Genomic DNA, 15157 nt, shown 5'->3' with positions numbered 1-15157 from the left:
TAAGAAAAAATTTACTCTTATTACAACTAAACTAGTATCAAAATTCAAAAGTAATAATTTACAACAACATAACTAAACACAAAAGTCGGAAAAGACAGAGCTAGTAAAGGACTAGAGGGTACTCGGTCCTTCAGACCATAGTCACCATACAATTTCGTTAAACCAACATGATTTTCTTAAGTCGATCTTTCCCACTCAAGCAACCGGCCCTTCTTAATGTCAAATCTCATCTTACATGGATTCACAAATCTCAAATCTGAAGCTGAATGGCAGCAATATCTTCCAATTGTTTCCTAACACTCAAATCAATCAGCTTGGATTGCGAATCTCCAAACTTAACACTAAACCCACCTACCAAACTCTCATCAATAACCGTCTTAATCCTCACATTTCTGGCCCCACTCAATCTCCTCACTTGTTTAGCAATTTTTGCCAGATTCTGTTGATCAATTTTCACAACTGACGTCACTAATGCCAATTCAGTATCCGTCAATTTATTATAAACAATCTCAAATTCTTCAACAATCTCTCTGATCAAATTCATTCGGTTTTTTTCAATCAAAAGGCTTAATAAATTGCACACGTATGGCTGCAGGAACCCGGATATTGATATTTCTTGTATTAATTTGTGTTTTTGGGTTTCGGGTATTGTTGGGTTCGTGAAAAAGTTGAACGTGGGTTTGATTGAGAATATTTTGTCGATTTTTTCGATGTCGGATAATGTTGCTTTTAAGGTGCCTTTTGAGTTGGCGATGTCCGCTAATGCTGATGCGTAACGCCCGGCGGCTGAATCGGTCATTTTGACGCCTCCGTGGTGTTTGAGTTTGGGTTTCAAAGATAGATTTGGAAGAGTTGTACGGCTGGATATTGAAAGGTTTGATTGGTTAATACGTGGAGACTGAGATTGATATGGGAGGGTGGAATTTAGAAGAGCGATGGTGGCGGCGGCGGCCATGATTGCCGGCGAATGTAAATGGTGAGGGATTGATAGATTGGAAAAAGGAAGACGGTCATATTTGATGCTAATGAACGGTGGAGATATAAATCGGGTCTGGCTGACGGCTAAAAACATATTTCGAAAAAATAAACACTACATTATTTAAAGGGAAGTGACATTAGTGCCTCTGATTAATTTACCACAATTTTGCATTAATTGAATGTATAGAGTGTTGTAATACTTGTACTGTGTGGTAAATGAATCAATTTCGGTGGTACGAATATCATTTCTTTTATTTAAATGACACCAAGTAACTGTGTGTTGCGATGGTGAGATGGTGAGGGTGATGATTATATGTCATAGAATGTCATATCCAAATGTCTTAGCCGTACGGGCTCCGCCCTCAGATTTAAAAATTCATCGAAAGTATATCGAATGACATCTCTAATAAAAGAGTATGAAATTTTAAGAACACCCATATAATTTTTATAATTTATTGATATACGATTTTTGAGATAAAAGATTTTGAAATAGTTAGAGGAATAAAATGGTTTATGGAGGAAAGGAAAAAAATGATTGGTTAAGATTTGAGTAAAGAGAAAGGATATTATAGTTATTTTAGGTAAATTTAGAATAGATGAGAAAGACATTTTGGAGAAGTACTTAAAATCAATATTTAATATTTAAGTTCAATGTTGAAAATTTAGAGGCTTTTTGTTTTATAATATAGTATACATATAGATAAGGGGTAAGACTGTTAAGTATTGAAGCTTAAGTGTGGAATACTCACATATTGTTTTTTTAATCCAAAAAATTAATGGGGGCCTAAACATTTATTCATTAATCAAGAAATATTAAAAAGAAATTGTATGTGAGGAGTTCCATACCTAAACTTAGGTTTCGGACAACTTTATATTCATTTTTCCTTTAAAAAAAACACTACATTGCTTAAAAACACAAACAATACATTATTTAAAAAAGGAAAAATTACTTTAAGTAAACAAAAAACTAATGGCATTTTACAATCTAGACACGGTTTTCAAAAGTTATCAATCTATCAATAAACTAAAACATAATTGTCATTTTTTTATCGACAAGTGGTGTTATATAAAAACGATAAGTGTCTTTTTAATAATATTTTTCTAAAATAATTTATTTAATAAATTTCTTATTTTAATCTCATATATCCGTATCAAACTAGGATTATAATAATAAAAAAATATTATTTTATTAATAAAAAGAAGATATGAAACATATATAATTAGACTTATATTTGTAATGAAAGTTTGATATTCTACGATTCCTTCTATTTTTAGTAAGGTAAATTTTCTACGAATTCTTATCAAAATAATAATGAACAACTATGTACTTACGAATTCGTTTAGTATCATTAACTAACTTATACAGCAACATCTAATTTTTATTTATATTATTATTTAGGAGAAATCGAATATGTTATGTACTGCGTCTATCATGACTGTAATCATGTAGAAATTTTTAAGTTTTTTCTTTTCAATTTGAACATTTTAATTTATACATATACACAATGCCTTATGATTTTTATCTTGCTGTAATCAATGGCTACAGTTGACTGCCGCTATGCTAAGCCCTTTTATTTATTATAAAAACTTATCATCATCATCATCACCATCATTATCATCATCATCATCGTCATCATCGAAAAGAAATTTTGTTAGAACCATACAATTCAAGCAATCATATTTAAAACAATTTAGAATTTAAAAAATATATTTTTAACTACAACTTTATTGTAATTATACTCTAAAATTTCATATATGTCTTGGACTGAGTTCAAATAGCTTACCAATAGAACACGAATTCCGTTAAGAAATTTAAATAATATAATATAAAGTTTTTTTTATACCATCTATCTACCGATAATTTAAACAAGATAAACATTCTAATGCATCAACATAAGTCATTTTATTTAATTGATATGCGGCATATTTAGTCAATTTAAATTAATCGTATTTTCAAGTTACCTAAGTATATACTTATAAAGTATATATATTAGAAATATATATATATATATATTAGAAAAGAAATAAACAATTCATATACGGGTATTAACTAGTTTAGACAATACTAGATTTTAAAACTCGTGTCCAACACTGTACACGAGACTTACAATATTATTAATATTAGACATTATTACTTGTAACTCATAAAAGCTTATAAGTTCAAAGTTAAAGATATAAGTAGAAACTAAGTGTTCAATTCAAATGTCAAAAATGTTAAGCTAATAGAAGAAAAATAAATGTAATAAAAGAACATTGGAAGCATATACCCTGCTTCATCATTTGAAAGACTTCTTTATAGACGAAATTTGTTGTAGTGTTTTTTGTCTTTTCATCTTTGTCACATATTAACACCTTAAAGTCTCTCTCGACTTAACTCGAGATACACCAATGTACAATTGTTTATGTGTGAAAACCGGGCTTTATAAATAGAAACCAATTTTAATAACATTGTAAAAATAATTATTTTAGTTATTTGTTTTTTATTAATTAAATAATTATGTAAAAAACTAAATGATGACATCAGCGAGAGTCAAATTAATGAAATCGAGCAATATGATTGGTTAATAAGTTATCAGTTCAACTGTGTTTTGGTATATACTAAAATTAAAATTCAAATAGGACAATAATTACTATTAAAATCTTAATATATTTACATTAAATTTAATTTATTTTTAATTAATTATATATATATATATATGATAGATTATATTACTGTATATATATTAGTTATTATTTTATTGAATAAATATTAGCTATTATTTTATCGGATATATATTAGACATTATTATTTATTTACTATATTAAAATTATTGGGCAAAAAGTGTAAATTTGTGATGAAAAATAAAAAAATATAATTTTGTTATTATTTTATTGGATAAGTATTAGCTATTATTCTATAGGATATATATTAGCCATTAATATTTATTTATTATATTAAAATTATTGGGTAAAAAGTGTAAATTTGTGATGGAAAACAAAAAAGTGTAAATTAAAGTCAAAATCGAAAACAAAAGTCAACATTAAGAAATCGAGAGCTGTGATTGGTCAATAAGTTATTGAAGCAACTGTGTTTTAGTATAATATAATAAAAGATACCTGTGGTATACCCGTAGAAACCCCACGGAAGTTTTTAACCAATAAAAAGATAACACATGTCACTCCCACCAACACTTCATCTTCTCTCTTTTTTCTTTCTCTTCATTGGTGACAGATTCTAAAATAAATAAAAGGATCTACAAATCAAACCACCCTTTTCTTTTTCTTTCCCCAAACAACCACCTCCTTCAATCAATTAAACAACAATAATAAGTGAACGGAAATAACCCTAGCCCTAAACCTACATATGAAAAATCCGTAAATTTAGATGCAGTGGTACGCTGACTCGTGGTTTTAATAACGTATTACGATTAAAGATATAGTTTGGTCACAAAATCCTTTTAGGCATAAGGAGTGGGAGGTCATTAACTATATACTTTTTATGGTGGTTAGGTATATATACACTTTGGCTCCGTATTACTGTATTAGTGTTTCTTTTCTTCTTTGTCCCGTAGTTTCAAGTATTAGTGCTTATTTGCTGAGGTAAGTGGTCAGGTGTAATCGACTATACTTTCAGTGGTCAGGTGTAATTAACAAGCTAAGGGAAGAGCGCTTGAGATGGTTTGGCCATGTTAGGAAAAGGGATGAAACTGCATCACTAAGGAGAGCGGAGTCTATTCACGTGAACGGCATACGAAGAAGGGGACGACCAAAGATGAGGTGGGAGGATCGATTAGCGAAGGATCTAATAGAACTTGGCCTGTCGGAGGACATGACGTCGGATAGGACGGCATGGAGAACTAGGATTAGAGTAGAATATTAGGTTAGGGTAGGACTTTTGGGCGACCTAGATAGTCTTCTTTTCCCATATTGCCTTGCTAAAGGAGGTTTGTGAGGGTTTGGCCTAGAGAAGTGGCTTAGCTATGCTACAGAGGACTTTGACGTGACAGGAAGAGTGGTAGGTAGATGGAGGTGGAAGTACGGAATTCCGAATGCGTTAGAGGAGCTTCCAGGTAGAGGTAATGGAATGCGAGGGTAAGGCATATGGGTTTTAGATTAAGTAGACTTTTTATTTAGACTTTGGTTCTCTGTGACCTTTCGTAGGGGTTTTTGGCCTTGAGTCTCGAGAGGCCTAAACCGAGGGGGGAGGTTACTCTTGTGTTTGTTTCCCCCAAAATGGCTGTCGGAAGACATGACCAATGAGAGTTTATCTAGAGGACTAGGGCTTTAGGACTAGTTTAATGGTTTGGAAGAGCAGGTGAGAGGATTAGGATTCGGATGGCTAGGCGGCCTAAGGTCCTTTTTTTTCCATAGGTTGTTTAGAAGTAGTTACTGCCTTGGCTCAATCGGGATCTTTTCAGGTTTTGTCATTTCTTATTTATATGTATGTTTGTCTTGGTTGTTTCCCACTACTTGTTCGAGTTACGTATTAGTTTGCTACTTTTATGTTGTTTAATATGCCCAATATGGTTGCTTTCGTATTTGTATTTGTATTGTCAAACATGTTTCTAAGATATCGGTAGGACGCATGATTGATAAACGTTCGACCCGCATAGTAGCCGGACCCAGCAGACAGGTATTTCTTCTTTTCAGATTCTCGGCAGACAGGTATGATTTTCTAAACATTTCTCATTTTCCGTCTTGCACTCCTTTGTGCCGGAGGTCCCTATGGAAGCAGTCTCTCTACCTTTGTGTAGAGGTAAGACTGTCTACAGCTTACCTCCCCCATACCCGCGCAGGGATTGGGTCCTGTTGTTGTTGTTGTTGTTGTTGTTGTTTCGGTGGTGGTTATATGCACATGGCTGAACATAAGTAGCATTCAGGTTTGAATATCCCAAGGATGTTGGAGCTCGTTATGGCTGTGGACACCAGCTGTAATAGACCAAATAAGTTGTCCTTTTTTCCCCTCTAAATAGAGTGACAATTTTCACCGTATACACTTATGAACGTGTTGATTTGGTTGTGCTTTATCTCAAATGAGTCGAATCAGAGAGTTTAGATTTTTATAAAAAAAAGTCAAATGAAAGAATTTTCACCCATTTTTCCTCATTTACTCAAATCGTCCATTATGCCAAATATGCAGTTGTGACATATCAGTAGTTACCTATTTTTTCACACACAGAAAAAAAAAAAAAAAAAACAAGCAAAGAAACAAGTTGAAAGTAGCATAATTCAAAATTTTGGTTTATTGTTGCAATACAAGTTTTTGTATCCATATTTAATCCATTAGATCTTAAACAGTTGGTCGATATTTGAATTCTGGTGAAGACCAACCCAATCAAAAGTGCCCATTTTGAATCATTGCTGAGCCCGCCTATCAACTAAATGGTACATTAATTGGCCACATATCTAAAAAAGTTTAGTTATTGCTAATTTGTAGATCAATGATGAAATAATATTGTTGGTAGTGCATACTATGTTGCACCTGAAAGTACTGGCCCGATTATATAACGTGGAGGCTGACATGTGGAGTATTAGACTATTAGTGTTATAACATGTATATTTGTAACACCCGTGAGTTGACCATTTAAGTTTTCGAGTCAAAATAAAGTTTTCAGTAAATACGACCTCGTAATTTGGACTCAGCCTCGTATTTAAGTCGATATCGTAAATTAAGTGTAGCATCGTATTTGGAGATTAGCCTCGTATTTGTGTCGGCCTCGTATTTTTGGTGTTAGCCTCGTATTTGGTTTGGCCTAGTATTAAGACCTTGTATGGAATATTCTATTTTACCCTACATATAAATACTCTTTTTGTTTCACCATTCCCCATTTCCACCAACTTAGCCTCCAAGAAAAAACACACACAAAATCTTACTACCTCCCTTTTTGCTACCCCAAATTGCTACCTCACTTTACTAACCCATTTTTACTACCTTACCATTACTACCTCATTTTACATCAAGTTTATAAAAATCCAGCCTTATTTTGTTTAGATTTAGCTTTAACAACATTGTTTTGACGTCCTAAACATCTTTACAAACACATATTTTACACATTCAAGGTATAAAATCAAAACACACTTTATGCTCTTCTTTTTGGTATTTTCGGTTTTTCTTTTAGTACACACGCTACACCCACCAAGTACCAAACTTTTTACGTCCAAAACGTTTAGAATCATATATTACAACTTTTGTCAAAGTTTCGTGTGATTTGGTTAACAAAATCTTAAGATATAAGAATTTTTGTACACTTTTTATAAACTTTGTTCAAATAAGTTTTCGGGTTTAAGTCCGTTTTTCGAGTTTCCGACTTTAGGATTGTTTTACATCATATTAGGGAGTCTAAAAGTAGAATCTGATGTTAAAAACACCTTTCAGATCGAAAGAAACGATTAGGGTTTTCTAGAATGAATTTTGGGGAAAAATAGCTCAGTTTAGCACTTGGCTTATATATACTATTTATATAGTTTTAGCACTTTAGTTTCTTGCAAATTACTTTCAGTTATTTACAATTATTGTTTAATCCATATCTAGATCGTCATTCTTAACCGGTCTCATTCCAGATTAGAATTGCTTGTCAGTCGGGTATTCCATCAATTTGGGGCTTACAAAATAATCACAAGATAATGTTTGCAAATTGTATTTACTTGTTCGTCTAATCATTGGGCTTGTTGGGCCCAATATTTAATCATTTGTTTGGGTCTATTGGGCCAAACATGTTGATCATTTGTATAAATGAGACAAACTAGATATGTGTGTTCGTCTTTCACTTAATTGGACCTATTTGGCGAAAGACAAAAACATACAACCCATTTGGCCCATTTATACAAATGTTGAACATATTTGGTCCAATAAACCCAAATACAAATGTTATTTACATACTTGACTCGTTAAGCCAAAATGAATGACTGATATTAATATAATTATATTGATATTAAGGGTAATGATAATGACATAATCTAAAAAAAAAATTATTTATCCATTAAGTCGCTTTATAACTTCAAATTTTTTTTTTTGAACGGCTTTATAACTTCAATTACTTAATGGTTAAGAAAAAAACGGGTCCTAATTTTTTGTTAGCATATGTTTTGTGTCAATGTAATTTCTTGTACAACGTATGATTGAATTCCTTATATTTGTTTACTTTTTACATGGTTTTAATCACATACTATTCTAGTTTTTCTCCAAATCCTACATTGCACAAATTTTTGGGATGGAACCGAGGACTTTCGCAAAAAATGGAAGACATTATTTTCAAACGAAGGAGCAATGGATTATAGAGTGATTTATGTCAGAGAAGATCAAAATGAGGTTGAGGTTGTGGATTAGATGATGGGTAGGTATCAGGAGCTAGGTTAGGAAAAAAACAGAGTAAAGAAAGAGAAAACCAATTTCAAGATTCCGATTTGTCTAAAGAAATGATGGGCTCGGGTAATATAGGGGATAATCCGAATGAGTTTGAGGTTGTTGATGCTGTAGGGGATGATCAAAATGAGGTTCTTTAGACAAATCGAAATCTTTAACTTGGTTTTCTCTTTCTTTACCTGAACCTCATTTGGATCATGCCCTACATTACCCGAGCCCATCACTTCTTTAGACAAATCAGGATCTTGAACTTGATTTTCTCTTTCTTTACTCTGTTTTTCTCTTAAGTTAGCTCTTACATCCCTCATCATCTGATCAACAAACTCAACCTCTTTTTGATCTTCCCCGGCGTAATTCACTTTATTATTATCCGTTGCTCCTTCATTTGAAAATATTGTCTTCCATTTTTCTTTCCGGTCCTTTAACTCATCATGTTCATGTTATCCTTCATTGCAGTTTTAATATTCTCCAAAAAGTTGAATTTTTTAAAACTCTGCCTATGTCAAATATAGCATTAACGTTGTTTATCAATCCCTGCATATTTAAATCAATTTTATAACTAAAATTAAAAATAAAGACTGGCCACATCAACATTCATCCTAGTTATAACTAACATTCATCCTGGTTAAAGCTAACATTCGTCTTTGTTTACCAACAACATTCATCTTATTTTACCGAATGCATCTTATGTATATCAACATACATATGTAGTTTACAGAAGTCGTTGGTGTGTTCTTCCTTGGAAAACACCTCATTTGTAGAATAGAAAAAAAAACTTTAAATTTTCACTCAATTTTGAGAATTAAACCACAAAACTTATATCGAACTACTCATAATTAAATTGCGAACAAATCCTAACCAAATTAAACTCTAACTTTAACTAAAATTAAACCCTCTGAATATGTTATTTGTTGAGCTCGATCAAAAACTCAACAAATGATGAAATTAAACTCTAAAATTGAAATATGTTTTTGATTTTTGATTATAAAAGCTAACTACGAACATATATTAACAAGAATAACACTGGAAATGCAGAATCTAGATGAAACGGTAACTTCAGCAAATGAAGGTTACACATAAACTCAATTTCGACTTAATTAAGCACAAATTCAGCTTCAATTAAGCTTCTAGATCATTCAGGTTAACAGAGTGTGCTCTAATACCAAATGTTAAGATCAAAATTGAGCTTATGTGTGTGTTTTAGTGTGTATTAATGGAGGTTTAAATGTGTGTAAGTGTGTGTAAGGTTGAGGGAAAATGTAAATTGAATGGAATGATTTGATTGCTTGAATGGTGAAAGGTTATAAAACTTGTGTTGTAAGGGGGTATTTTTACATCTAATATATTTTCACTAACGCCCCTTGAACACTTATGGAAATTACATATTAAGTACAAAATACAAAGAAAATACAAATTAACATTATTACATTTATATTTCTAACATTATCCGAGACCATCACTTCTTTAAACAAATCAAAACCTTTAACTTGGTTTTCTCTTTCTTTACTCTGTTTTTCTCCTTAAGTTAGTTCAAGATACCTCCCCTAACATCTAGTTCTACCCAGCATCAACAACCTCAACCTCAACCTCATTTTGATCATCCCCGACAGTATCAACAACGTCAACCTCACTTGGATCATCCCCTATATTATCGGAGCCCATCACTTCTTTAGACAAATCAGAATCTTGAACTTGGTTTTCTCATTCTTTACTCTGTTTGTCTCCTATGTTAGCTCTGAATACCTCCCCCATCATCTGGTTCTGCCTAGCATCAACAACCTCAACCTCATTTTTATCATCCCCGACTTGAATAATGCAGGGGATGATCCAAATGAGGTTGAGATTGTTGACGCTGTTGGGGATGATCAAAGTGAGGTTGAGGTTGTTGATGTTGGGCAGAACTAGATGATGGGGGAGGTATCGAGAGCTAAAGTAGGAGGTAAACAAAGTAAAGAAAGAGAAACCAAGTTCAAGATTCCCATTTGTCTAAATAAGTGATGGGCTCGGATAATATAGGAGATGATCTAAATGAGGTTGAGGTTGTTGATGCTGTCGGGGATGATCGAAATGAGGTTGAGGTTGTGGATGCTGGGGAGAACCAGATGATGGGGGAGGTATCCGGAGCTCACATAGAAGACAAATAGAGTAAAGAAAGAGATAACCAAGTTCAAGATTCTGATTTGTATAAACAAGTAATGGGCTCGAATAATATAGGGGATGATCCAAGTGAGGTTGAGGTTGTTGATGTTGTCGGGGATGATTAAAAATGAGGTTGAGGTTGTTGATGTTGGGCATAACCAGATGATGGGGGAGGTATCTCGAGCTAACTTAGGGGACAAATAGAGTAAAGAAAAAGAAAAACCAAGTGCAAGATTCTAATTTGTCTAAAGAAGTGATGGTTTAGGATAATGCATGGGATGATCCAAATATGGTTGAGGTTGTTGATGCTGTCGGGGATGATCAAAATGAGGTTGAGGTTGTTAATGCGCAATACCAGATCATGGGGGATGTATCCGAAACTAACAGAGTAAAAAAAGAGGCAACCGTGTTCAAGATTTCGATTTGTCGAAAGAAATGATGGGCTTGGATAATATATGGGATGATCCAAATAAGGATGAGGTGATTAATGTTGTTGGGGATGATAAAAATGAGATTGAGGTTGTTAATGTTGGGCAAAACCAAAAGATGAGGGAGGTATCGGGAGCTAACTTAGGAGGCAAACCGAGTAAAGAATGAGAAAACCAAGTTCAAGATTCAGATTTGTCTAAAGAAATGATGGGCTTGGATAATATAAGGGATGATCCAAATGAGGTTGAAGTTGTTGATGTTGTCGGGGACGATCAAAATGAGGTTGAGGTTGTTGATGCTGAGCAAAACTAGATGATGGGGGAGGTATCCGGAGCTCACATAGGACAAACAGAGTAAAGAAAGAGAAAACCAAGTTCAAGATTCTGATTTGTCTAAAGAAGTGATGGGCTCAGATAATATAGGGATGATCCAAGTGAGGTTGAGGTTGTTGATGCTATCGGGGATGATCGATCAAAATGAGGTTGAAGTTGTTGATGTTGGGCAGGTTCAGATGATGGGGGAGGTATCTTGAGAAATTACTCGAAATTGATGGACATAACCGTCAAAGCAGTATGTGACAAAATGATAGAGTCCAAGCAATGTCATTTTCAATTCAAATTGGAATTTCCTTGCGTATTCTATACAATTATGGGCTATTGTACGAAATTAGGGATCGTCAATCAACTCGTTTTCTTCAGCATACCTTGTGAAGATATGATAAAAAGTCGTAATTTGGTGTTCATATCTCCTCCACTGTTTTTTATATCAACAACAAAAAAAAGAAATAAAACAACATCTTTCGAATGATCTCCTCTACTAGTCACTATAAGTTTTAAAACCACTAATTCTGCTATATGCACATTTAACAGCAAACAATTTTATGTGTTTTGTAGCTACTGTATCGAATCCAAGATATGTCAACCACAAAGAACGTTCCCAACAATTGGTAGCTGAAGTACATCTCTCTTATGTCTAAGACAAGAAGAAGAAGAAGAAGAAGAAGAAGAAGAAGAAGAAGAAAGAGAAGAATATGGTAGTTTGACTAGAGCCAAAGAAGCTCAACATAATGAAACAATATTCATTAAAAACCTTAAGTACTCAATGGATAAAAATGAATATTTTAAACTTTATAATTATTTTGAAAAAGGGGTTTGAAGGTATTATTTTATTTTTTTAATTTTATAACTACAAGATAACATGAAAACTAAATGTATGTATGTCTATGTTGGTAAAAACATGATGCATGAATGTTAGTTATAACTAGGATGAATCTTAGTCATAACTAAGATGAATGTTATGTTTTTATTTTGGTTTATGAAATATACAAATTTTCAAAATAAGGGTTTGGAGGGTTTATATATATATATATATATATGAAAGTTATTTTTAGTATAAGTGTTTGAAAGAGTACAAAAAGTACAAGATATTTCCTCCTTGTTCTTCCTTCTTCCTTCCATCTCCGACCACCACCACCACCACCACCATGATCTTCTCCGGCCACCACCATGATCCTCCGGCGACGGCGACCTTTTCCGACGAGACTTACACAACCATCATCATCTCTGACCACTTCAACCACGGCGCCGGCGTCGGCATCAAGGGCTCCGCCCATACCATAGCAAACTGTCACCATCTCTTCGATTGCCGCCCATTAAATCCATACAATTCCCATATGCGTCCCTTGACGGTCAGCTTAGAACGGATGAGGGTCTCTGGCTTGTACCGTATTCACCCGAAAACGAACCTGATTCTCGCCGGAAAGTTAACTTACACATGTGTAAGTTGTACTTACACATGTGTAAGTCTCACCGGAGATGGTTGCCATCGCCGGAGGATTATGGTGGTGGTCGCAAATGATGATGATGGTGGTGGTGGTGGTGGTGGTCGGGGATGGAAGGAACAAGCATGTGTAAGTTAACTTACACATGTAATTTTTGTACTTTTTAAATGTTTGTACTATAAATAACTCTCCTATATATATATATATATATAGAGGAAGGGTTATTTGAGAACTCACAAATAAAAAAGAACGCGGGAACAATTCTGGACCACTTATTTTCTTATATTTTCTCTCTCTTCCATTAAGTAAGAAAATTCACCCAAATCATTTAAAATTCTTTATCTCACAAACCGTAAATCGTTAGACGAAACAAAAAGTATGGGTAGTCTTAAAATTTCGTCCTCTTTCATTAGAGATCCAATTCGATATAGTTTTGACGACTTTTTAGTTTTCGTTTTTTTCCCATCGCGTTCATCCTACACATGTGTAGGTTCATCCTATGCATGTGTAAGATCATTATTTTCACATGTAAATTAGTAAATGAACATATGTACACAACAATGAAGGTCAAGGGCGGAGCCCGTCAATCCATGGCAGAGCCATGGTAGCCAAGGATGGAGCCCGTCAGTCCATGGCGGAGGAATAGCGGCTAAGGGCGGAGCCCGTTAGGTAGATCACTCCTCACTGGTCACCCCCTATGACCTATCACCCTCTATGACCTATCACCCTCTATGACCTATCACCCCCACTAGCTTTGGTTTATGAATATCCTTAAGGACGAAGCTCATTCCGGATCATATATTTTGTTCAACCTACACATGTGTAAGTTATGTGTAAGTACCAAAAAGAAAACAAAAATTAAAAAGTCTTCAAAATTATATCGAATTGGATCTCTAATGAAAGAGGACGAAATTTTAAGACTACCCATGCTTTTTGTTTCGTCTAACAATTTACGGTTTGTGAGTTTTATTGAAGAGAGAAAGAGGAAAAGAATGTGTGGTCCAGAATGGTTCTTGAGTTCTTTTTTTTAGGAGTTCTCAAAATAACTCACCCCTATATATATATATATTGTTAATTATAGAAATGAGTTTAATTCAGATAACAATGGAGGAATTAGGGTTTAGTGTGTGAGGGTGATGGGAGGTGGAAGATGAAGTTAGAGAGAGAAAATAAGGTTAGAGAGAAGTTGATGTGGAATTATGTGTCAAGACTTATTACCATTTGTGTTTTCGAGGAGTATTTATACAAATCTCCTAATTAACACTAATACCCCTTCCATAGATAGAAATATTACAATTTAACACCATTTATATTTCTAACAATCTCCCCCTTGGTGTTGAATTGTAGATGTTGCATCGTCTTTGGTCTTTAAATAAACATGATAAGCCCAATTGTTGAAAATATTCAATGTTGATTGGACTTTGAAGCTTTCTCATTGTCTTCAACGTCTTATATCAACTTTGACTTTGAATCTTCTCAACAAACATATTGATTTGACGATGAATTTCTAAATCTTGATCTTCTCTTGCAACTTAGAATACTTTGGAAGCATCTTTGAAATCTTTATAGCATTTAAGTTTCCACAACTTGAACTTTTTAATGTTGATTTCAACTTGATATTGCTTGGAGAAGCAACTTGAATCTTTGAGTAGCATGCGGAAGCTTGGTTTTGACTTTTAATTCCGGACGCTTGGTTATCTTGAATTCTCTTGGCATTGCGGAAGCTAGGTTATCTTGAAGTCTCTTGGCATTGCGGAAGCTTGGTTTGACTTTAACTCTTCATTTCTTGATCGAACTTGTCTTTGAATAAACAATCATCTTGGAGCATTTAATCCTTTGATCAATTAACACTTGCTCCCCCTCAAACAATCAACTATCTTGGAGCAACTCATCAACTAAATGAATTATATTCAAATTTCTTGCTCCCCCTCGAACAAACAATCATTTCGGAGCATATTTAACAATTTATGACTTTACTTATGCTCCCCCTTAAATGAACAATCTCTTCAAACTATGAACGACCTTAACTATCCAATTATCACCAAAAGACCAATATCCATTCAATCTCAAACTTTTCTTCTCTTATTAATCATTATAAAATCTCAAATTCTTTTACTCATCAAACAATGGTCATTTATCCAACAAATCTTTCCATAATCGACCATATACTTTCAATAACAAAAATCTTGAATATTCTTGATCTAGAATCAATCCCTTAACTTTCTCAAAACAATCTCTCAATTTAGCACAACAATTATTCACCCTCTTCACCTAAACTAACGATCATTTGAACATCCAAACACAACAATCATCCTCGAACAAATTCTACCAATCAAATTCTAGATATGTCCATGAACTCTATCTATCAATCATATAATCATTTCTCCCCCTTATGATGAAAATGTGAAACAGTTTCATCATACAATAATGATTGATAGCATAAACGGTAGGTCACAACAAACAATATTCAACCAAATTAACCCAACCCA

General features: G+C 33.7%; 1 protein-coding gene across 1 annotated transcript; it reads right to left on the bottom strand.

The window, feature by feature from the left end:
• On the bottom strand, window positions 1-1054 carry LOC122608027 (ATP synthase delta chain, chloroplastic-like). The gene has a single exon (XM_043781109.1). The coding sequence runs from the start codon at window positions 953-955 to the stop codon at window positions 251-253; it is 705 nt and encodes a 234-aa protein (XP_043637044.1). The 5' UTR covers window positions 956-1054; the 3' UTR covers window positions 1-250.
• Between the last annotated feature and the right edge of the window lie 14103 nt (window positions 1055-15157).

This window comes from Erigeron canadensis, chromosome 7 (genome assembly GCF_010389155.1).
Source record: "Erigeron canadensis isolate Cc75 chromosome 7, C_canadensis_v1, whole genome shotgun sequence".
Classification (NCBI taxonomy): Eukaryota; Viridiplantae; Streptophyta; class Magnoliopsida; order Asterales; family Asteraceae; genus Erigeron; species Erigeron canadensis.
This window is presented reverse-complemented; position numbering and strand designations above follow the sequence as displayed.

What these genes read in the sequence shown, in the direction of transcription:
- LOC122608027 (XM_043781109.1), bottom strand. Translation starts at nt 955, where the DNA reads ATGGCCGCCGCCGCCACCATCGCTCTTCTAAATTCCACCCTCCCATAT.